This window comes from Bubalus bubalis, chromosome 20 (genome assembly GCF_019923935.1).
Source record: "Bubalus bubalis isolate 160015118507 breed Murrah chromosome 20, NDDB_SH_1, whole genome shotgun sequence".
NCBI lineage: Eukaryota > Metazoa > Chordata > Mammalia > Artiodactyla > Bovidae > Bubalus > Bubalus bubalis.
In genome coordinates, this window is record NC_059176.1 from 49,412,893 (window position 1) to 49,435,219 (window position 22,327).

General features: G+C 42.6%; 1 protein-coding gene across 1 annotated transcript in view; it reads right to left on the reverse strand.

Moving 5' to 3' along the window:
* ABHD2 (abhydrolase domain containing 2, acylglycerol lipase) overlaps positions 1-22,327 on the reverse strand; it is a 112,027-nt gene that overhangs the window by 35,337 nt on the left and 54,363 nt on the right. The window contains exons 4-5 of the mRNA XM_045163820.1: positions 7,420-7,595; positions 4,367-4,534 (exon numbers count right to left, since the gene is read on the reverse strand). Of these exons, the coding sequence (XP_045019755.1) occupies positions 4,367-4,534; positions 7,420-7,595 (344 nt within the window). The remainder of the gene's footprint in view (positions 1-4,366; positions 4,535-7,419; positions 7,596-22,327) is intronic.

A 22,327-nucleotide genomic window follows, 5' to 3' on the forward strand; every position in this document is an offset into this window, starting at 1 on the left:
AAAGTGGTCCATATCAAAAAGCCTTTAAAAAAAAATTGTAATACAGTGTGCTGCCGCTGCTGCTGCTAAGTCACTTCAGTTGCGTCCAACTCTGTGTGACCCCATGGACTGCAGCCCACCAGGCTTCTCCATCCATGGGATTCTCCAGGCAAGAACACTGGAGTGGGTTGCCATTTCCTTCTAGAATTCACCAAAATCTACTTTCCCTCTCTGGGAGCAGTGCACCTCCCCAACCCAAGTGAAGTTAGGCATGACCATGTGATGTTCTTTGGCCAATCAGTTGTGACTTCTATGGGTACCACTCTAGCTGGAAGCTGCTTGGTGAACCTGGGTCATTGAGTGAGGACGGGGATGGGACACAGAACCCCTCAGCCAACTCAGGATGGATTTGTTGTCTGAGGAAGAAATAAATCTTTGTTTTTAAACCACTGAGATTTGGGGATTGTTTCCACAGCATAATCTAGTTCATCTTGACTGGTACAGAAATTCAACACAGAACTTGACAAAATAATTCTAAAGTTCAATGGGAAAAAATAAACAAGCAGGAAAGTCTAAAGTACACACTGAAGAAGTAATGAGTCAGGGTGAACCTTGTCAGAAATTAAGTGATATCACAGAACAATAGTAATTAAAAATGAATAATATTAGGTGTAGAGGGGTTTTCCTGGTGGTCCAGTGGTCAAGACTCCCTGCTTATTCGTGTCCAGCTCTATGTGACCGCATGGACTGTAGTCCGCCAGGCTCTGTTCATGGAATTCTCTAGGCAAGAATACTGGAGAAGGGTTTTGCCATTCCCCTCTCTAGGGGATCTTCCTGACCTAGGGATCAAAGCTGGATCTCCTCCACTGCAGGCAGATTCTTTACCATCTGAGCCACCAGAGAAAAGCTAAAGTCATATCAATAGCACTTTGTCGTTCAGTCGCTAAGTTGTGTCTGATACTTTGCCACCCCATGGAGTGTAGCACGCCAGGCCTGCTGTCCGCCACCATCTCCTGGAATGAACAGCGCTTATGGAAGCACTAATACCTTCTCAAGGCTACCTGAGATGTTTTTGTTTGGATTTCAACAAAGCACTGGAGTTCAGGATTTTTGACCTAAGGTCACATTTGTTTGACCTTATTAACTGATGGTTAAACCAATGCATCTGAACAGGCCAAAGATGTATTGATAAACAAGAGAACTAAATAGCACAGCTAGAAAAATCATCCACATCTTCTAGGTCGCCTGTCTTTCTGAAATACTACTAAAATATAATACACTATAGGAATTTACTTCTAAAATTCTGATGAAGCAAACGGTGACAACAACAAAGAAGGAAACAGTTAAATGTCTATGAAAAATGTGGGGGCTGAGTTGGCCCTACATGGACTCATCTAATCCCAGGCTCTTCCTTTCTGATGGCCAGCCTAGGTGTGAAATGCTCGTAAAAGCAGCTGTACTACTGTTTCCCCTACAGCTCTTCCCTCTATTTATGAGCTCCAACCATCCTCACCATTAAAAAAAAAAAATTATTTATTTGGCTATGCCAAGTCTTTAGTTGCCAAACATGGGATCCAGTTCCCTGACCAGGGATTGAACCTGGGCCCCCTGCATTGGGAGCATGGAGTCTGAACCAGTGGACCACCAAGGAAATCCCCCATCCTCACCCTGAGAAGCCACTTCAAATGCTTTTTCTGGGAGAACACTTCCTTCCACAAATGACTCCTTGACTACAGAGAAAGAGGCTGGTTTCCCTATACTGCGGTGGTGTGCCCGCCAGAACTCTCTACTGGTTCACTCATCATACTGTACTGTAATTATTATTGATACTCCCATCTGCCCCTGGAAAACTTATTTATCTTGGCCACACAGAACACTGCTAATCTCTCACTAGCATTAATGGATCTTCAAGTATCTGAGTAAGTCGAACATTTAATAAGCTGTTACTGTACGTTAGGCACTCGATTGCCGGCTAAGTCCTTAGTAACCCATATTTAATTGTAAAATTGTAATCTTCACTTTGCCAATGAAGAACCTGGAATTGAGGTTAAGCAAACTCAAGGACACACGGCCAGCCAGTGGCAGGGCCAGGGTGGCCGCTCTGTGACCACATCCCACACTGAGCAACTCTTCTCTTCTCCTTTAGCCACTAGACTTCCGGATATGGGTGTGAATGCCCCCTAATCTAATCTCCTGTCCCTATGGCTCAGCATGCTGTGGGGCAGGGGCCTAGACCACACACACCTAGCTCTTTTCCGAGGATTCTGGAGGCTGGGGCGGCCAGATCCAGGCTCTCATCTTGCCTGTTTTACTTACTGGCTCTATCTCTCTGCCTGAATTACCTAGCCTCTCTGTGCTTCAGTCTTTCCATCAGTTTTACTAACAGCCTCGAGGGCTGCTGCGGAGGTGGGAGGGATTCTGTCCAAGGGAAATGGATGTTTCCCTGTGTCGGGCACGTGATCAGTGTTCTCGCTGGTATTTCTTGAATTCTTGACACTTTATGCTTTTAGCACTTCATGCTCCCATCCCAGATCCTGTGGCCAGGCAAGCCACACCTCCCCATTCTCTACTCGTGAAGATGAATTTGTATTCCAAGTACAGGACCTTATTTTTTTTTAAGATTTTTTTTATGTGGTCCAGTTTTAAAGTTTTTATTGAATTTGTTATAATATTGTTTCTGTTTAATGTTTTGGCTTTTTGGCTGCAAGGCATGTAGGATCTTGGCTCCGTGACCAGGGACTGAAACTGCACCCCCTGCATTGGAAGGTGAAGTATTAACCGCTGGACCACCAGGGAAGTCCCAGACCTTATCATCATCCCCCACTGTTTTCATTTTTGTTAGATTCTGTTTCTGTCTTTTGGACCCAAACCTGTCTCCCACTTACTCACTATAGCCCACGTGCCTGTTGTTCAGTTGCTAAGTCGTGTCCAAAGCTGTGACCCCATGAACTACCGCACACCAGGCTTCCCTGTCCTTCACTATCTCCCGGAGTTTGCTCACATTCCTTGAGTCCGTGATGCAGCCCTCTCATCCTCTGTCACCCCCTCTTCTGCTCCTGCCCTCAATCTTTCCCAGCATCAGGGTCCCATGTTCCTGTCTTATGTGTAAATCTGGGGTTTCACCTATATCTTCAAGCCACTAAACAAACTGCTGTACAGAAGAGAGTCTGTAAAGTGAGTGTCTTTAGGTGGGAGTGCATACCGAGGAGGGGCGGATGGGGAGCCCCCAGCCAGGCACAGAGCAGGCGAACCTGCTCATGCTTCCCTACCTGCCCTTACATGCCACCAAGGGCAGAATAAACCGGAACCACCTTGCTGGAGGACAATCTGACAATAAGTATAAACATGCATAAGAAATGCTGACTCCAAAATTCTACTCCTGGAAATTTACTCCCAAGAAGTCATTAAAGAGAAGAAAAAGATTCTATGTAAAAATATTCATAGCTTCGTTATTTAAAACGCTGAAAAACTTTAAACAACCTAAATGACTACAAAGAGGAATGGTTAAATAAACTATAACAGGGTAATCACAGCAAGATGGCTCTTTAAAAAGATTAAATGACTATGCATCTTTATGTTAGTGAATATAAAATTATTTAAATTAAGTCACCATAGATATACACCCTAGGACTGCACTCAAAAACTACACATAGATCGAAGAATGGGAGGATGAAGAAATAGAAAATTAGTTATGGTGAGATTATAGATATAATTTTCATTTGTTTCCCATGAAAACACATTATAATTGATTTACTTATGAACATCCCATAGGATGGTACATATATACAGACACATATTTTAAGTGTTTATTATTTATGAGTGTTCACAGTTAATCTGAAGGGAGAGTTAAGTAAGATTCAAGAATGAGCAGTCCAGAACACAGAGCCTTACCTAACATAGGGCTTCAGTTAAAGGCAAGAAGCATGTGTCTAAATATGAGATTTAATTCCTGTCCTCAAGCAGCCTGAAAGCCACTGGGTTGTTAAGGTACCAGATTCCCTTCCCACCGGCATCCACCAGCCTCAACACAATGCTTGCCCGCCAGTCACTGGAGTCTGGAGGGATGAGTGAAGGGCATTGACTTACCAGCAGGGGGCGCTGTGCAAGATCTTCCCCTGTGAGTTTTAGCTCCTGCCCCTGAGATGGGATGAGAGAAGTTGGATCCAGCACCTGGTGGTTCCAGGACCCCACTAAGCTGCTGTTGGGAGGCATAGCTTCTTAAATGCCCTGCTGTTACAATTGTGTGCCTCACCAGCTCTTGCACATGGGCACAAACTCTAAACTCAGAAAGGTAAGGCAGACGCAGATGGAGCAGCACACTTGCAGTGGGAACAGAAAAAAAAAAAAAGGTTGGGGGGGACTCCGCTTGGCCGTGGCCCCAGCTTACCGTAGGTGAACATGCGTGGCGAGGTCAGTTCAATATTGGGTAAGGCGCCCAGGTGGTTCAGCACAGCGCACCGATAGCCATTTTTCTGGGCATAGTCGACAAAGGTGCGGATGTACTGCTTCTCGCTGTGATTGGCAATTCCAGGGCAGATGACCATGGTAATGTCATCTGTAGGGTGGAGAAGGAGATTCTGAGATAGCCAATAAATACTGACGTGGTAAATGGACACAATTACACTTCACTGGCTTAGAAAACAGTAGGAGAGAATTTAACATTCATCTTTTCACTCTACTTTCAGACAGAGTAACTTTCCCTTCTAGCTGGAACTGTCTACGTCAGTGCTTCTCAAATTATTTATAGTGAAGGGTCAGGTTTTAAAAAGTTCTAATCCATATGAGCAGATGCTTTTGAAAAATAAAATACAATAAAAATTAATTACTAGAAAAATAAAATGAAGAAATACAAATCTCAATTTTTTAGTACTAGATTCAACAGATATAAAATTCCTGTCAAACCACCATACAAATTTCTGAGCATCACTCTTAATTTTTATATGAAATTCTGTATGAATGAATCAATGAACAGAAAAATAAAAAACTATGTTTGCACAGACTTCTTTGATCCAACAATTTTACTTTCAGATATGAATTCTACAAATATATGGTACATATACAAAGCAATACATCTGCAGTAATGGCAAAAATCTGAACATAATGTATATGTCCAGAAACAGGGGTCTGGTTAAATAAGTTTTTGCATATCCAAATGAAGAAATATTATGTAGTCCTTAAAAATAATGAGATTTTTATATACACTGCTAAAGACAAGCTCTCCAATAAGTATTAAGTGGAAAAGAGCAAGATGCAAAAAAAGGCTATACTATGCTATCATTTGGGGGTGGGGGAGGACATCTATATTTATAAATGCATCCACTAGCTCTGGAATCATGCACATGAGTCCTAACAGTTGGTACCACTGGGGTGTAAGGGTGGGAGAGAAATTTACACTTTTACTGTATGTCCTTTAGTAACTTTTGAATTTTCTACTGTGAGTATGAACTACCTACTTGAAAATATGGATATGCATTTTTCTTTAAAAGAAAAGTGGTATTTAGGTCATTAAATTTAATCATAAATTTTCCTTCTAAAAGTTGAGACAAATAATTTTTAAATTCTTATGCAATAATGTATAAAGAACATTAAAATTTTTAATAAATCTTGAAATTCCAATTTTTGGAATCCTGCCTTAAATTTTATGAATAAGTATGCTTATCAAAGGATTACTTAATAACAAAATTATAAGCAAGCTAAATGTTCAAAAATAGATTGATTAAATTATGTCATGACCACATGGTAGACTATTAAGCAATCATTAAACTTTTGTTATTAAAGACATTTTAGACTTTTAATGATATGGGAATATACTTATAATGTGTAGTAATTAAAATTTTTCAGTTCTGTTTTACATAGAACTGAAGGTAAATGGAACAAAATGTTAACAATGGTATGCAGGGTGTATGATTATTGATGATTATTTTCTCTTTTTAAAAAAAGTTTCTATGTTATCTACATTTTTTAAAGTGAGTATTCCTTTTGTTGTCAGAAAAAAATCAAAAAAGGGGGGGAAAAAGGGCTGCTTTCCTTAAAGCATTTCTTGGATGCAAATACTGCTTTCCACAACTACCTTCATCAATTCTTTCTGGGCACAAGGGTGATAGAAATACACAGACAAGTTGGAAAAAAAAAAAAAGAATATAAGTTTTGTCTTTTTCAACTTTATACCTCTGTCCTAGAAGAGCAGACTGGTTAAATTAAATTTTGTGCTTCAATAGTAGAAGAAGTCAGAGCATTAGATACAAGGTAAAAAAATATTTAACTGGGTTTGGTAGAGAAGTAAATATTTGAAAGATCAGCTACAAGACCATAAACACACTGTGAACGCCCAACTTATTCATTTATTCATTCCTTCTGTGACTGTTTATTGGACTCTGGAGGATTCCAACATTCTAGCAGACAGATAATAAACAGCTACACAAGTAAATTTAGAGATTGGCAGGTACCATGAAGAACCTGAGCAAGAAGGTGTGATGGATTTCCTGGGAAGGACCAGAGAGCATCCCTATGAGGAGGTGACATTGGAGCGCAGAGCTAAGTGACAAGGGAGCAGTCATGTGAAAGTCTGGGACAAGCGTTCCTGACAGAGGGAACATAAGCTACGTTGTCACTAGCTACTCAGCAGTTCTAAGTGCTTCAAATAACTGAGAGCTATAATACTATACTTACTGGAATTTACCCCTAAATATTTACTGAGCTCCTATTAAAAAAAAAAAAAAAACCAGGTGCATTTGAATACTATGGAAGTAAAATATTGTTCTCTTCTGGTAGAAACAACATTCAGAGGATGCTGCCATGTAACTCCACTTCCGCAAAAGTCCTCATTGTGAAGCTTTTTAATGCCTGTTTATTGTGCAGCCTGGACGGAACAATGAGAGTTTTATCAGCAATAGAAACTGTGGTTGTTTCTGAGAAATAGGTGTCCCAGACCCCTGAAAACCTAAGCAGAGGGTACCTGAGAGCCTTTGGGACCTGCTGTTGTCCAACAAAGAAGTCTAGCTACACTGCATCTATTAGCTTCGGGTTCCTCACCAGTAAAGTAGAGATAATAAGGCACTGACTTTTCAGGGTGGTTGTGAAGATTAAATGAGATGATAGTATATATGAAACACTTAGACTAGGCCAGCTTCTGTTGCCGTTATCAAACCAGAGATCTGATCCTGGGCTCCAAGTTCTTATACAAACCTTTCTATTTCACAAGAGGACTAAACAACTGTATTCGACAATGCTCTCTGCAGAGCCCTACAAGTCACTCGGCCAGCTCATGCTGGACCCAGTCCTTGCAGGTGGTAGCTAAGTGATGAACCTCAGCTGATGTCCTCTGGGCCCCCTGGATGCGATGGTGACAGTCAGTGGCTTGAGCATTTACACTGAGCTCCCTCAGGGATTAATGCTCCCTCCCTGAGGGCTGGCCCAATCCCACAACCTGAACTAGCTCACCTCCCACACAGTGCTCAGCCAAGGGCTCGAAGAGGTCAAAGGTCGAAGTGGCTCCATCAGACATGGTGATGAACTTCCGGTGCCCATACGGGTGTGGCGACCTCACCCTTCCCATCTTCCCATACAAGGCCGTTTGGATGTGTCCACTTTTCCCCCAGATCAATGGTGGGATGTATCTAGAAAGAAGGAGAGGAGAGGTCAATTTTCCCACACTCGTGGAATAACACTCTGAAAAACTCTTGGAACAAAAGCTTTTCAACCTTTTTTCCCCCCCCTGGCAATTCTGTCCACTAAGCACAAATAGGATATTTTTTCAACCTTACATCCAGGCCATGATTTACTTTTCCCACTGATGCATCAGATTAGCTTTAGAAATCAACCAGGACATGCTTATATAGACAGGATTTCAAACTGAAGGTGTTAATTAATTCAACATGGGTTATTTCCATAATGTAGAACAGAAAGAAAGCAACTAGTACATTTTGAACACATGCTACTTGACAGGGTTAGCCTCATTATCAACTGAGCTAATGTATATAAAATAGCTGGCAGGCGCCTACGCACACTAAATGCTCACTTCTTTGCCTTCCCCTAATAAGGCAGCCACAGCTGCAGGGGTGACCCCATGAACACAAACCTGCTGCCTTTGTTAAACTGGCAAGGGCTGCAAAGCTCCTGAGAGTCTGTCGAGTGCCTTGTGCGTGTCTGTGTGTGTTGCGGGGGCAGCATTGTATGCTCCGGAGAATGTGCTGGAAGGGTAGAGCAATGTAAATATTTGTTGGATTAATGAAGGATAAAGTCTTGTTAGCACAAGCAAGGCACGACACCACCCTAACAACTGTCCTTCGTGAAAACACAGAGTGACTCTGGTCGTCAGAGGGAAGTGCAAAAACCACAAACTAGTTAATTACTGGGAAAAACAAGGTCCTCCAAGTTACAATTAAGAAATGATTACTGTTCACAATCACAGTTCTCAAGATGATCCCATCTTCTGAAATTGCTATCTGTTTCTCTTCTTCGGCTTTGAGCCCCAGCTTGATGGTCAAGCAGGATTTGGTACTGACGTCAATCCATCTCCGTAGCGTATCACAGTGGTGAGCATTTTGTTAAGAATTTACCTTAATGTTTGTTTGCCAATTCGAGACCATCTTTTTTATCAGACCAGATGATCCTAGATCCTCTCCTTAAACCAGATTTACTCTTTTTTTTTTCCTGGTAATTCATTAACTGTTAACTAATTTATCACAAGGTTTAAGAGAAGGGAAGTTATCAACTTAAGCAAGGCAGTTCCCAGACATGCTTCTTCTGTGGGGGCAGGGAGGACAAGGAAGAGTACTTTAAGACCTAAGGACATGAAATCACTTGCCAATGTCACACCACGGGTGCAAATCTCAGTGCAGAGGGCATGGCCTTTGGAAAGCAGGCAGAAGCATCTATAAGAGATGAGTGGATTATGATAGCAACAGAAAGCAAGCCTATAAAAATAATGTCAATTGGACAGGTGAATACTATACAAGATTTAGATAATAGAATTTATGAAGGGTTTCAGACTACTTAGGGGCTTCCCAGGTGACTCAGTGGTAAAGCATCCACCTGCAATGCAGGAGACCTGGGTTCAATCCCTGGGTTGGGAAGATCCCCTGAAGTAGGAAATGGCAACCCATTCCAGTATTCTTGCCTGGGAGATCCCGTGGACAGAGGAGACTGGCAGGCTACAGTTCATGGGGGTTGCTAAATAGTCAGACACGACTAAGCAACTAAACAATAAAAACCCTGTTGAAAAATGATGAGGATGACCATCAGACTACTAAATTGGATGATAAATTGGGCATGGAGTAGGGGAGTGGTCCAAGAAACTAAACTTCCAATCACTCCTAGAGGAAAAGTTGGGAGAAAATTTTGTTTATAATGTAAATTAAAAATGGAAATGTTCTGAGGTTAAAAATGTCAGAAGAATGGGTTAAATTTCATCTACTTATTTTCTGATCTTGTTTGGAATACAAAATCTTCTGATTTTGTTTGGAATACAATATAACCTTAGAGAAGATGACAAAAGAATAAAATTTCCATTTGGCTCGTCACAGATTTCCTGTATAATCATGACACATGTGATGACCCTGAGGCCATGCTCCAGATTCAAGGTCCTGTCAGCACCTCTGAATCTTGGCATCTGCCTCCCTCAAGTGGCCTCTTAGCCTCTAGTCTTGTTCCCGCCGACTCTGGCATCCCCCGACCAGTGGAGGGATAACTAACACATAGCCCTGGCCACAGCCCCCCATTGCTTGAGTCCCTGTAGCTTGGCTTAGGAGGCCCACCACACTCTGGTGCCTGCCTTTTCTGCCTAAGCTCCAAAAAACCTGAACCACCAGCCCAGCTCCACCCAGGAGCTATTTTTATCCCAACTACCTTTGCTCAGGCTGTTTCTTCTGCCTGGAATGCTCTCTCCTTCTCTCTTTTAAATAATTATTCATTTTAAAAATTATATGCATTTATTTTTGGCTGCGCTGGGTCTCAGTTGCCCCAAGCAGGCTCTTCGTCGCGGCGTTTGGGCTTCTCTTTAGTTGCGGTTTTTGTAGTATTTGTGGCACGCGGGCTTAGCAGCCCTTTGGCGTGTGGGATCTTAGTTCCCTGACCAGGGATTGAACCCACGTCTCCTGCATTGGAAGTTCCTCCTTCTCTTTCTACATCCAATTTTTCTCCTGTCCAGCTACTACCTGTCTCTCAAGAGTCACTTCCAATCAGATTGTTGGGGGCGCTGCCTCTTCTCTGTGCCCCCTGGCAAAGCACCCAGGGACATAACTCCATTCCAGCACTCCTGAGGCTTCATTAAAATACACTCTTTTCAAGAACACTCCTCCCTGCCACCTGCAGGAGCCAGGCTCCTTCTCTCTTGTGTCTGTCCTCATGGCACTACACATACACACTAAACACGTAGGGAGGACTTGAGGATGAAGAGTACAGACCTACTGGTGTGAAAAGTGAAAGTCACTCAGTCGTGTCCGACTCTTTGCAACACCATGGACTATACAGTCCATGGAATTCTCTAGGCCAGAATACTGCAGTGAGTAGCCTTTCCCTTCTCCAGGGGAATCTTCCCAACCCAGGAATCAAACCGGGGTCTCCTGCACTGCAGGTGGATTCTTTAACAAGGGAAGCCCTCTGAAAAGATAAAGATATGATTAAAATATCATACGCATCATAATAACGTGAACTTGGCTGTGGCATGATAGGTTTGGCTGCTGATCTCTTTAGAGGCTACTTAGCACTGTTCTCAGACTGGCTTGGGATAAAATTCTACTACACACACACATGCATGCATGTGTGTGTATGAGAATAAACGACTGCCTCAGGGTCATCTGGAACCTTCAGTGTAAAGTCAATTGTGCACAGAGGAGGTTTCATAATCTATCATTTTATGACACTACCACCTACTGATAAAACGCTGTCTTTAATTAACGTCACGGTAACACAAAACGAGGGCTTACAAAATTGAGTTTCTGCATAGCATTTACTGTAGTGGAGCTTTACTGTGTGTTTTTGTTTGTTTATATAACCAATCCACAGATCATAAGAAAAACATTAAGAAATGAAAAACTAGAATAGGTGCCTAGTTACATGGTTTAGCTCAGCGAAGAAATCTGGACCGAAACAACGGAACATTTGAAATGTGTATGAATATGGAAACATTTAAGAAATGCTGCTGAAATAATACATGGAGGAATATGTTTTACTCTAACTACCGATGGAAGAGTTCATCTGAAAATACGGGTGCCAATAATTTTACCTATTTCTGTCCCCGAAAGCCACTCTTCCCATTAGGAGCTAGAAACATCTGCACACCCTGTGAGTCCAGGCAGGCCTGTGATTTGTTTGGACTGGTAGGATGTGATGGGAAGCTGCCCAGATCTGGGCCTGGCCCTTCAGGAATCTGGCAGCTTATTCTGTACCTCCTTGGAAGCCTGGTGCTATGCAATAAAGAGGGGCTTCCCTGGTAGCTCAGACAGTAAAGAATTCACTTGCAATGCAGGAGACACAGGTTCTATCCCTGGGTCAGGAGGATCCCTGGGAGAAGGGAATGGAAACCCACTCCAGCATTCTTGCTTGGAGAATTCCAGGGACAGAGGAGCCTGGCAGGCTACAGTCCACGGGGTCACAAACAGTCAGATGTAACTAAGCGACTAAGCACAGCATATGCAATATAGAAGCCAGGCCTTGACTACACAGTGATGTGGGGAAACACAGAGTGGGCTGAGAGGATGAGAAATAAAACCTAGAGCTTGGGACTTCCCTGGTGGTCCACTGGCTAAGAATCAACATTCCAATGCAGTGGCCTTGGGTTCGATCCTCGGTTGGGCAACAGAGATACCACGAGCCACAGGGCAACTAAGCCTGAGAGCCACAACTAGGATCCATGGAAGCCAGAAATAAATAAGTATTAAAAAAATAAACACACACAGAAGAGCTATGTGCATTTTAAATGTTACTGTATCACCAAACTGCCTCCCCAAAAATTTACAAATTTACATTCCCACCAATTGTGTATGAAAGTACTTGTCTTCTTCACTCTCATCAATAATTGGTGTTATCAATTTTTCCCATTTTGGCTACTTTGATAGGCAAAAAATGTATATTTCACTTCAATTTGTGTTTCTTAAAGGTATGGCCAAAAGTTTCGTATTTGAATTTGCATTTCCTTGAATCATATGCTTATTAGCAATTTGTATTTCTTTTCTGTGAACTGTCTATTCATATCCTTCATCCATTTTCTATTATACTTTTCTTTTTTCCTTTTTATCATCCCTACATTAAGTCATTATATATATTACATTTTGCAAAGGTTTTCTCCCAGTCTATCCCATTTAGAGACATTACTTTGCCAACAAAGGTTCGTCTAGTCAAGGCTACGGTTTTTTCAGTGGTCATGTATGGATGTGAGAGTTGGACTGTGAAGAAGGCTGAGCGCCAAAGAATTGATGCTTTTGAGCTGCGGTGTTGGAGAAGACTCTTGAGAGTCCTTTGGACTGCAAGGAGATCCAACCAGTCCATTCTGAAGGAGATCAGCCCTGGGATTTCTTTGGCAGGAATGATGCTAAAGCTTAAACTCCAGTACTTTGGCCACCTCATGCAAAGAGTTGACTCATTGGAAAAGACCCTGATGCTGGGAGGGATTGGGGGCAGGAGGAGAAGGGGATGACAGAGGATGAGATGGCTGGATGGCATCACTGACTCGATGGACATGAGTCTCAGTGAACTCCGGGAGTTGGTGATGGACAGGGAGGCCTGGCGTGCTGCGATTCATGGGGTGGCAAAGAGTCGGACATGACTGAGCGACTGATCTGATCTGATCTGATCCCATTTATTTGTGTGTGTGTGTGTGTGTGTGTGTGAATTAACTTCACAAGCATGTGCTGAGCACCTAGTGCAGTCATCATGAGATGACTCTTACAGCCGTGGTTTGGGACGAGCAGAGGCAGAAAGGAGCGCTAAGGCCCGAGACCCACCATCCCCATCCACTGCCCCGCCCTTTATGGAGGGGCTGGGGGAGGAGAGCTAGTGTGGAAGTGGGAAAGGACTCGTCAGGGATCTTAACACCTGAAAACATCTCCTTTTTTCTTTTAACTACCATGTACTGTATTGCATGTTTTAATTTTGTCTTTCACTTTATATAAATTTTATGTGTTGTGGTTAAATCTATTAATTTTCTCTGTTAAAACCTTTGTGTTTTGCATTGTGTTTAGAAGGAAACTATTCCAACACCCAATTATAAGTATATTCCCAATACTTCTTTCTGTTATTCCTATAGTTTTTAAAAATGTATTACTCTTTTAAATCCACTTATTTTTGAAAATGATGTGAAGATTTCAGTCATTTTTTTTTTCCTGACAGTTAGCTAATTGTCCTTACACCATAAATGGCCCATCCTTTCCCTACTGTTTTTGACTGTCATTTTAAATATATACCAAGTTCTCAATGAAATATTTGGATTTCTTTCTGCATTTTCTATTCTGGTTCATCAATTTCTTTGTCTATTCTTGTGCCAATATGTTATCCCTTTAATTAACATAGCTTTATGGAGTATTTTGAGAGTTGATAGTATAGGCCTACCTCACTCAACATTTTCTTGGCAGACTTTTGGCATTTTAGTTTCCAGATGAACTGTAATATTAGCTTGTTCTATGAAAAATTTAGGATTTTTACATTGGAAACACACCAAACACATACTACTTTGCGAAGAATTGACATCTTTACAATTTGACTTGTCCCATTCAAAAACATGGTGTATCTCTCCATTATTCAAGTATTTATGTCTTATAGTAAAACTTTATAGCTTGCTTCATGTTTCAATACTGAGTTTCCACTACACTAATTTGCATTCATGTCTACATTTTAAAAAGTTACTCTTAAGAGTTAGCATCTGGGCATGTTTTACTCCTGACTCCCAGGAAGCAGAAGTGATGTTTTCTACTTCTTTACTTATCTAGATGGTATTTTGTCCAATGTCGTGCTGTGGTCAGTGGTTAATGAATCCTGTTACTAAGAAAGAAGTTGGAAGACCACAATAAAATCTAGAGGCCAGTATGTCTTTATCTTCTGAACATACTTATAATCAACATCTGGCTATACTAACAGAATTCCCAAAGGAAAAGCCCTCAAGGGAAAATTTAGACCTCCCTCCCACCCACGTCCCTCCTGACAGGCACACACACACACACACACACACACACACACATCACCTTTGGGCAGATGGAGTTCACATGAGCAAGGACAGATGGTTGCTGGGCTGTTTATAAGACAGTTGGAAAAAAAGGTGACTAATGCTCATCTTTGCCCTAAATCTGTGGGTGACTGATTCTTCCCTATGGGAACTTGGGTCCCTTGGATGTATTAATAGATCAAACCACTTTATAGCTATAGGACCTAGACTTAGTTATTATTCCCTTTGATTCTCTCCAGCACCTCTCTACCAAGTTGGCTCCAGGCTTGGCACACAATAGGTGTTCAGGATATGTTGTCTGAGATTAATTCCCCCACCATGACTCCAAGCAAGTCTTTCCCAGTGAAACAAATGCCCATTAGCAGCTACTTCTTGGAGTTTTATGTTTGTATCAAACAGGATACTTTGGTTAAAGCAACAACCCAGCCCCGACTAACTTAACTCCTCTCATATTAGAGGGATGCTGGATGTTCCCCAAATGGACGAGAGGCTGGAGCAGGCTTAAAGAGCGCAGGATCCAGGAAGGAAACCAGGGGGCTGCTCTAGCAATGCGCTCTTTACACAGTCAGCAGGATCACTCCCTGCAAAGAATCAATGTCCCAGGAGGGAGATGTCTAGAAGCATGGAATTTCAGAGTGGCTGGGCAGGGCACCTTGAATTACTACTCATGTGCATTGTGAGAGAAGAACGTCCCCCAAAGGGAATGTGTGTGCCGTTGGAGAGGAGGAATGGACACTGGGCGGCAGAAAAGTAACAAACATCATTTTCAAGGCTTTTAGCTGGACTTGTCTTTGCTTCAAGAGCCTTTTTTCAGGGACTTCCCTGGTGGTCGAGTGGTTAAGATTTTGCTTTCCAATGCAGGGGACACAGGTTCCATCCCTGGTTGGGGAAGTAAGATCCCACATGCCATGGGGCAATTAATAAGCCCGTGCGCCACAACTACTGAGCCTGCCTGCTCTGGAGCCCACACACCATAACTAGAGACACAGACAAATAAATAACATTAAAAAGGAGGCTTTTTCAGTGCCCCTGACACCCCACAGCCCCATCAAACCACAATGCCTCTTCTAGTGCTCCCAAAGTCTCCTCTTTCTTTTTGTTCCTATTCCCCAAACCTGGTCCCAACTCAGTATTTTCCCATTATTTTCAAATGTATCTACTTTGAAGTATTTGCTTCACTTATGACATAGCATAGCTCAGAAACAGACAACCTACTTGCTCAAGTGTGTTTTTTTCCCCCACACACACCTGTCTTTATAAAAGCAAATATTATATATATATAAAGTTTGTGTTGTTTTCTTTAAAGGAGATATCAAGTAGAGTTTTTATGACTCCCGGTCAGTGATTTTTACTGACCTTAAATTAACACATGTTACATAACCCGTCATTTTGCCCCACTATCTTTTACCGGGATTCCCTAGTAGCTCAGCTGGGAAAGAATCCACCTGCAATGCAGGAGACCCCAGTTCGATACCTGGGTCGGGAAGATATGTTGGAGAAGGGATAGGCTACCCATTCCAGTGTTCTTGGGCTTCCCTTGTGATTCAGCTGGTAAAGGATCTGCCTGCAGTGCAGAAGACCTGGGTTCCATCCCTGGGTTGGGAAGATCCTCTGGAGAAGGGCACAGCTACCCACTCTAGTATTCTGGCCTAGAGAATTCCATGGACTGTATAGTCCATGGGGTCCCAAAGAGTTGGACACAACTGAGCGACTTTCACTTTCATCTTTTTGATGCAAAATTCACACAACATGGGATTAACTATCTCAAAGTCTATAATTCAGTGGCATTTAGTACATTCACAACATTGTGGAATCATCACCCTTACCTAGTTTCAGAACATTTCACCATTCCATAAGGAAATGCTACACCCACTACATATTCACTTCCTCCCCTCCCCCTGCCCCTGGCAACCACTTATCTATCTGCTTTCTGTCTCTATGTATTTGAATAGTCTAGATATTTCACATAAATGGAACCATACAATATGTGATTTTTTTGTCTTGTGAATTTTCACCTACATTATGTTTTCGAGGCTAATTCATGTTGTAGTACGTGTCAGTACTTCATTCCTTTTTATGGCTGAATAATATTTCATTGCATGGATATATCACACTTTGCTTGTCCATTCATCTGTTGATGTATACTTGGATTATTTCCACCTTGTGTCTATCATGAACAGTGCTGATATGAATATTTGTGTACCAGTTTTTGACTGAATACCTGTTTCTAATTCTTTGGGGAAATACCAAGGAGTGGTATTTCTGGGTCATCTGGTAATTGCATGCTTAACTTTCTGAGGAACCTCCAAACTGTTTTCCATGGCAGCTGAAACACTTTTACACTTCCATCAACAACATACAAGGGTTCCAATTTCCCCACATCCTTGCCAACACCTGTTATTTTCCATGAGAAAAATTATTACAGCCGCCCTAGTGGGTATGAAGTGGCATCTCCTGTGGTCTGATTTGCATTTCCCTAATGATTAATGGCACTGAAAAGCCCTACCATTTTGACTCCAGGCTATTTCCTTCCACTCTATCTCTGCTTCTATCTCTATCTCTAATATTAATCATAATTTGGCTACTACCAGTAGAAAGAATCACATCAGAGTAAAATTGGTAACAGTTAAAATGGCATGTGGTATAATTTAGTATTATGTTGGATACTAAATTATGCTGAAGCTGAAACTCTAATACTTTGGCCACCTGATGTGAAGAGCTGACTCACTGGAAAATATTCTGATGCTGGGAAAGACTGAGGGTAGGAGGGGGCGAAAGAGGATGAGATGGTTAGATAGCATCACCTACTCAATGGACATTAATTTGAGCAAACTCTGGGAGACAGTGGAGGACAGAGAAGCCTGATGTGCTGTAGTCCATGGAGTCGCAGAGTGGGACATGACTTAGTGACTAAACAACAACAATAATTTAGCATTGTCTAAATTTTGACAAAAGAATCCATTTTCATAAAAGCATTTAGACTTGCAAAATTTAACCTAGAGAATTGGTCTTGATGAAAAGAAAAGCCACAAGAGAGCTTTCTATAGAAGAAGCTATGGTCAGTAACACACAATATGAACAAAAAACTGAATCCAAGCTTTGCAGGTAAAGTTAAATGGAAAATAAACCTGATGGAGATAAAATTCAATTGTATTATATTTTAAAAAATCAACATGAAACCAAACTGGTTCAGTAGAATTTGTTCCTAAAGATAGTTTCTCTAAAATTCTTTCATGGTAACATAAATCTGATGAAAATACTTGCATTTAAAATGACCTTGGGTTCAACCTCTCCTGAGCCTTCTCCCTGCGGGAATGCAGATGGTTAGAACCCAACTAGAGGTCCTTCTTCCCAGCTCGATCCAGACAAGACCAGTACCAACAAAGTAGATGATATGAAAAGTAAGGAGGCAGTGAAGACAAGATCCCAAATGCAGGGTCCACTTGGGGGCCGTTGAGATCCGTGGGAGTCGTGGGAGAAGTCTTGCTTCTCCACCATCATAAGGAAGTAGGAGGGCCAGTGATTTCACAGAGGAAAAGGAAGTGGGAGGGAAGAGTCACCAAACTCTAATTATCTGCAAGAATGAGATAGCTGTGAAGACAAAGGTCTGGAAGCTTACTAGAGCAAAGAAACATCACCAGGACTGAAACCCTTCATGACTTCAGGCACATTAAGGATCCTCCCCCAAGGCTTTTCCAAAGTAGTCAGGAATATCTGAGGTGCTAGTTACGGTTCCATCACCACATTTATTTCCTACTTTCAACGCAGAACATTTCATTTACTTACAGCACTTCACAATTTGTCAAAATCTTTTCTGTACAGGATTTCACTTGCCTTTTAAAATTTTATTTTTAAGAATAATTTAAACTGTTTTTTTATTTATGTTATCACAGGGCTGTTTGTTATTAAAAAAAAAAAGTTGTTTTTTTTTTTTTTTGGTCATGCAGTATATGGGATTTTTCTTCCCTGACCAGGGACCAAACCCATGCCCCTTGCATTGAAAGCACCACAAGACTGCCAGGGAAGTCCCAAATTAAATAATTTTTAAAAATTAAAGTATAGTTGATTTACAATGTTGTTAGTTTCTGCTGTATAGCAAAGTGATTCAGTTACACACATATACATGTATTATTTTTCATATTCTTTTCCATTATGCTTTATTACAGGATATTGAATAGAGTCCCCTGTGCTACACAGTCCGATCTTATTTTCATTTGCCTTTGATACCAAGTTTTTGCAATGGGCAGCTGTTGTCAACCATGGGGACCCTGAGGCCCAGAGTTTAGCCACGGTCACTCTGCTAATCAAGGGCAGAGTCAGGACTTCAACTGAGACCTTGATGACCACTGTGTCCAGTGCTTATCTGGATGACAAAACAGGCATGATGATGAAAAAGAGATATTTTCATTCCAGATACTCCTATGATTCTATTAGTCATCCTTTAAAAATATTACAGTTATAGAGAACTAGTGCAAATGAAACTTAACATATCTTAGTCAACAGGCAGCCTCTAGCTTTAAAAATACATCAAATTAGCATATGCGTATTCCAGAGTTGTCGGTTTTTAAGGCTATGGCCAATCAGGGGCTTCTTAGCAACACAGGGAGCCCTGGTAGCTACTCCTGATATAAATCCACTTATTGAGTCAGAAGCTGGTGACACCCCAGAGAAAGGACGAAGCCTCAGACCACATCCTGGGTCTTCGGTGAGTGCAACAGTCATGGCAAAGGGGTCATTCAGAAGTGATCCCTTCTCCTGTTTTAACTTTGCTCTCTCCTCCACAGGGTCATTCTGTTAGTGTAGTGGGGTCATGTCTCACCCATAGTCTGATTTTCAAATTAAAAGTTCAAACCACCAGCTAAAGTCAAATCACCTTCTGAATACCCTACAGGCAGGAACACACTGCTTGTCCATGAAGTCCAAGCAGCTCTCGTCCAGTGCCAGGCGGATGGCTGGGACGGCATTAACACAGATAGCCCTGGTGACCTGTGGTTAGGGTCGTGTTGTGAAACCAGGAAATCCCAAATGTTTAAATGCAAGGACATAGCACGATGCTCCTCCCTTGCAGGAGAAGCACACAGGCCCTGGTACTGCTGGTGGGGATGCGAGGCTCCCAACCTACACAAGGGGGCTGAGTGTGTCTGAGTAAAGAAGCCGGCTGCAGGACCAGCACAAAGGAAGAGTGTGTGTGTGTGCGCGCGTGCGTGTAAGTGTCTGTCGTTCTTGACATAAAAAGCTGAATCTACACAAGTTGAGTTATTGTACTGGCCAAAAATTCATTCAGTTTTAAGTAAAAATAAAATACATACTTTTTCATATACACCAAGAACTGTACTGCACAACACATTCACTACCTGAATGAATTGTTTGGCCAATCCAATATATATGATACAGCTCCAACTGAAGACTAGAAAGCATATCGGAGTAATAATTTACATATTGCAAAAAACATTTTTTTTTAAAAGTAGTGATTCCATTTGAGCACACTCAGTCACTAGGTCATGTCTGTCTCTTTGTCAGTTCATGGACTGTAGCCTGCCAGGGGGCTACACTGTCCATGGGGTTCTCCAGGCAAGAATACTGAAGTGGGTTTCCATTTCTTCCTCCAGGGCATCTTCCCGGCCCGACGATAGAACCTGTATCTCCTGTATTGCAGGCAGATTCTTTACCACTGAGCCACCTGGGAAGCAGTAATTTTGTTTACTCCCTGCCTAAGTTTCAGACACTGAGCAGATCTGTCTGCAGGATTCTCCCAGGCATCCACGGTGACCTCAGGGATTCACCTAGAACTTGCTCTTTAGGTTTAAAGGGTCATCTGTGATGACCTAGAGGGGTGGGATGGGATGGGGGTAGGTGGGAGGTAGCTCAAGAGGGAAGGGGTTATATGTATACATAAAGCTGATTCACTTTATTGTACAGCAGAAACTAGCACAGCATTTTAAAGCAATTATACTCCAATTTAAAAAAAAAAAAAGGTAATTTGGTAAAATGAACGACACCTTCTCAAGGGTTGGTGACTTTCGAATGTCAGCATCTGTGAACACAGCACTTGGCTGGAGGCCCAACCAGTCCACGGCCCTGACTGTGTTCCCAACCCAGCGGCTCACTCCACAGACTCTAGTCTGCCCTCAGCTTCGCTCTCCTTCTGCAGAGCCCAATCCCGGGGAATGCCTCAGTGACAGGGGCAGAAAGGGAGCGGTCATGGTGTCTTGGGACAGCCTCCCAAGGGACGAGCTCCCCTCACATCAGGCCCACAGAGCACTGCCTCACAGCTGCTCCTGTTTCTCTCTTGGGAACCTCTCATTTGAGTGGCTGATAATGTCCTTCCTTGGCCTTGAGCCGAGATGCCGGCCGGGGGTCGGGGCAGGTGCTGGGGCCCTTCGCTCAGCCTCTGCAGAGGGTACTCTTCTCAACAGACCCTCAGAGCACAGCCTCAGGTAAAGAAAAACAAATTTTCCATTTCAGCAAAAATATTTGACCACTGAGAAGAGAGATGACCTTTATTCTGACCAGGAGATTTGTTTGGAGAGTGAGCACATGGACCAGAAATGGCTCTAGGAGCACATGGCTGGTACTTGGGACCCAACCAGAGACGTCATCGAAACTGAGCCGGCCGCGCCCTACTTTTTTTTTTTTTGGCTCTAACATGTTGAGTCAATACAGTTCAGAGATTAAGGAGACACAGTGCCTGACCTTAGAAGGCTCACATCCTGGGGGTGGAAGCACATGAGGGAAACACAGACAACTACTCAGAGAGGAGGCGTGGGCAATGGGGTCAGAAAGGCAGGATGGGGGACGTTTGGGGAGACTGAGTCACATGACTGAGAAGTACCAGTTTAACTCAGTATCTGATGGGGAGTGTTAAGGACTGAATATTTGTGTCCCCTCCCCCAACGTTCACACACTGAAGCCCTACCTGGCTCTCCTACCGCCTGTGATGGTATTTGGAAGTGGAATATTTGGGATGTAACTAGGCTTAGATAAAGTCACGAGGGTGGAGCCCCTATGATGGGATTGGTGTCCTTATAAGCAGAGGATGAGAGACCAGAGGTCTCTCTCTCTCTTTCTCTCTGCCATGCAAGGACACAGTGAGAAGGTGACCACCTGCAAGCCAGGAAGAGAGCCCTGGAAACAAACCAGGAAACAAACCTGCTGGGACCTTGATCACAGACCTTCCAGCCTCTGGAACTTTGAAAAGTAACTATCTGTTGTTTAAGCATCCCAGTCTACGGTATTATGTTATAGCAGCCTGAGCTAAGACAGGAGTCTAAGGTTCCCAGAGAGTGGGCAAGTTTCTGAGCATCCAACTTCTGGTCAAGGACTGGGCTGGTCATGTCTTGCAGTGTTTACAACATCTCTGAGTGATGGTATCACCCCCACTTTACACATGAGAAAAATAGAGTCTTGACCTGCTTGGTATCAGGAAGTCAGGATTAGAGCACAGACCTCTGCTTTCTTTTCAGAGCTGTTCTTACCATGCCATACTCCAGACGCATCAACTCCCTCAGTTCAGTTCAGTTCAGTCGCTCAGTCGTGTCCGATTCTTTGAGACCCCGTGAATCACAGAACACCAGGCCTCCCTGTTCATCACCAACTCCTGGAGTTCACCTAAACTCATGTGCATCAAGTCAGTGATGCCATCCAGCCATCTCATCCTCTGTCGTCCCCTTCTCCTCCTGCCCCCAATCCCTCCCAGCATCAGGGTCTTTTCCAAAGAATCAACTCTTCACATGAGGTGGCCAAAGTATTGGAGTTTCAGCCTCAGCATCAGTCCCTTCAGTGAACACCCAGGACTGATATCCTTTAGGATGGACTGGTTGAACCTCCTTGCAGTCCAAAGGACTCTCAAGAGTCTTCTCCAACACCACAGTTCAAAAGCATCAATTCTTCAGCGCTCAGCTTTCTTTACAGTCCAACTCTCACATCCATACATGACCACTGTAAAAACCATAGCCTTGACTAGATGGACTTTTGTTGGCAAAGTAATATCTCTGCTTTTTAATATGCTATCTAGGTTGGTCATAACTTTCCTTCCAAGGAGTAAGTGTCTTTTAATTTCATGGCTGCAATCACCATCTGCAGTGATTTTGGAGCTCCAAAAAATAATGTCTGACACTGTTTCCACTGTTTCCCCATCTATTTCCCATGAAGTGATGGGACCAGATGCCATGATCTTAGTTCTCTGAATGTTGA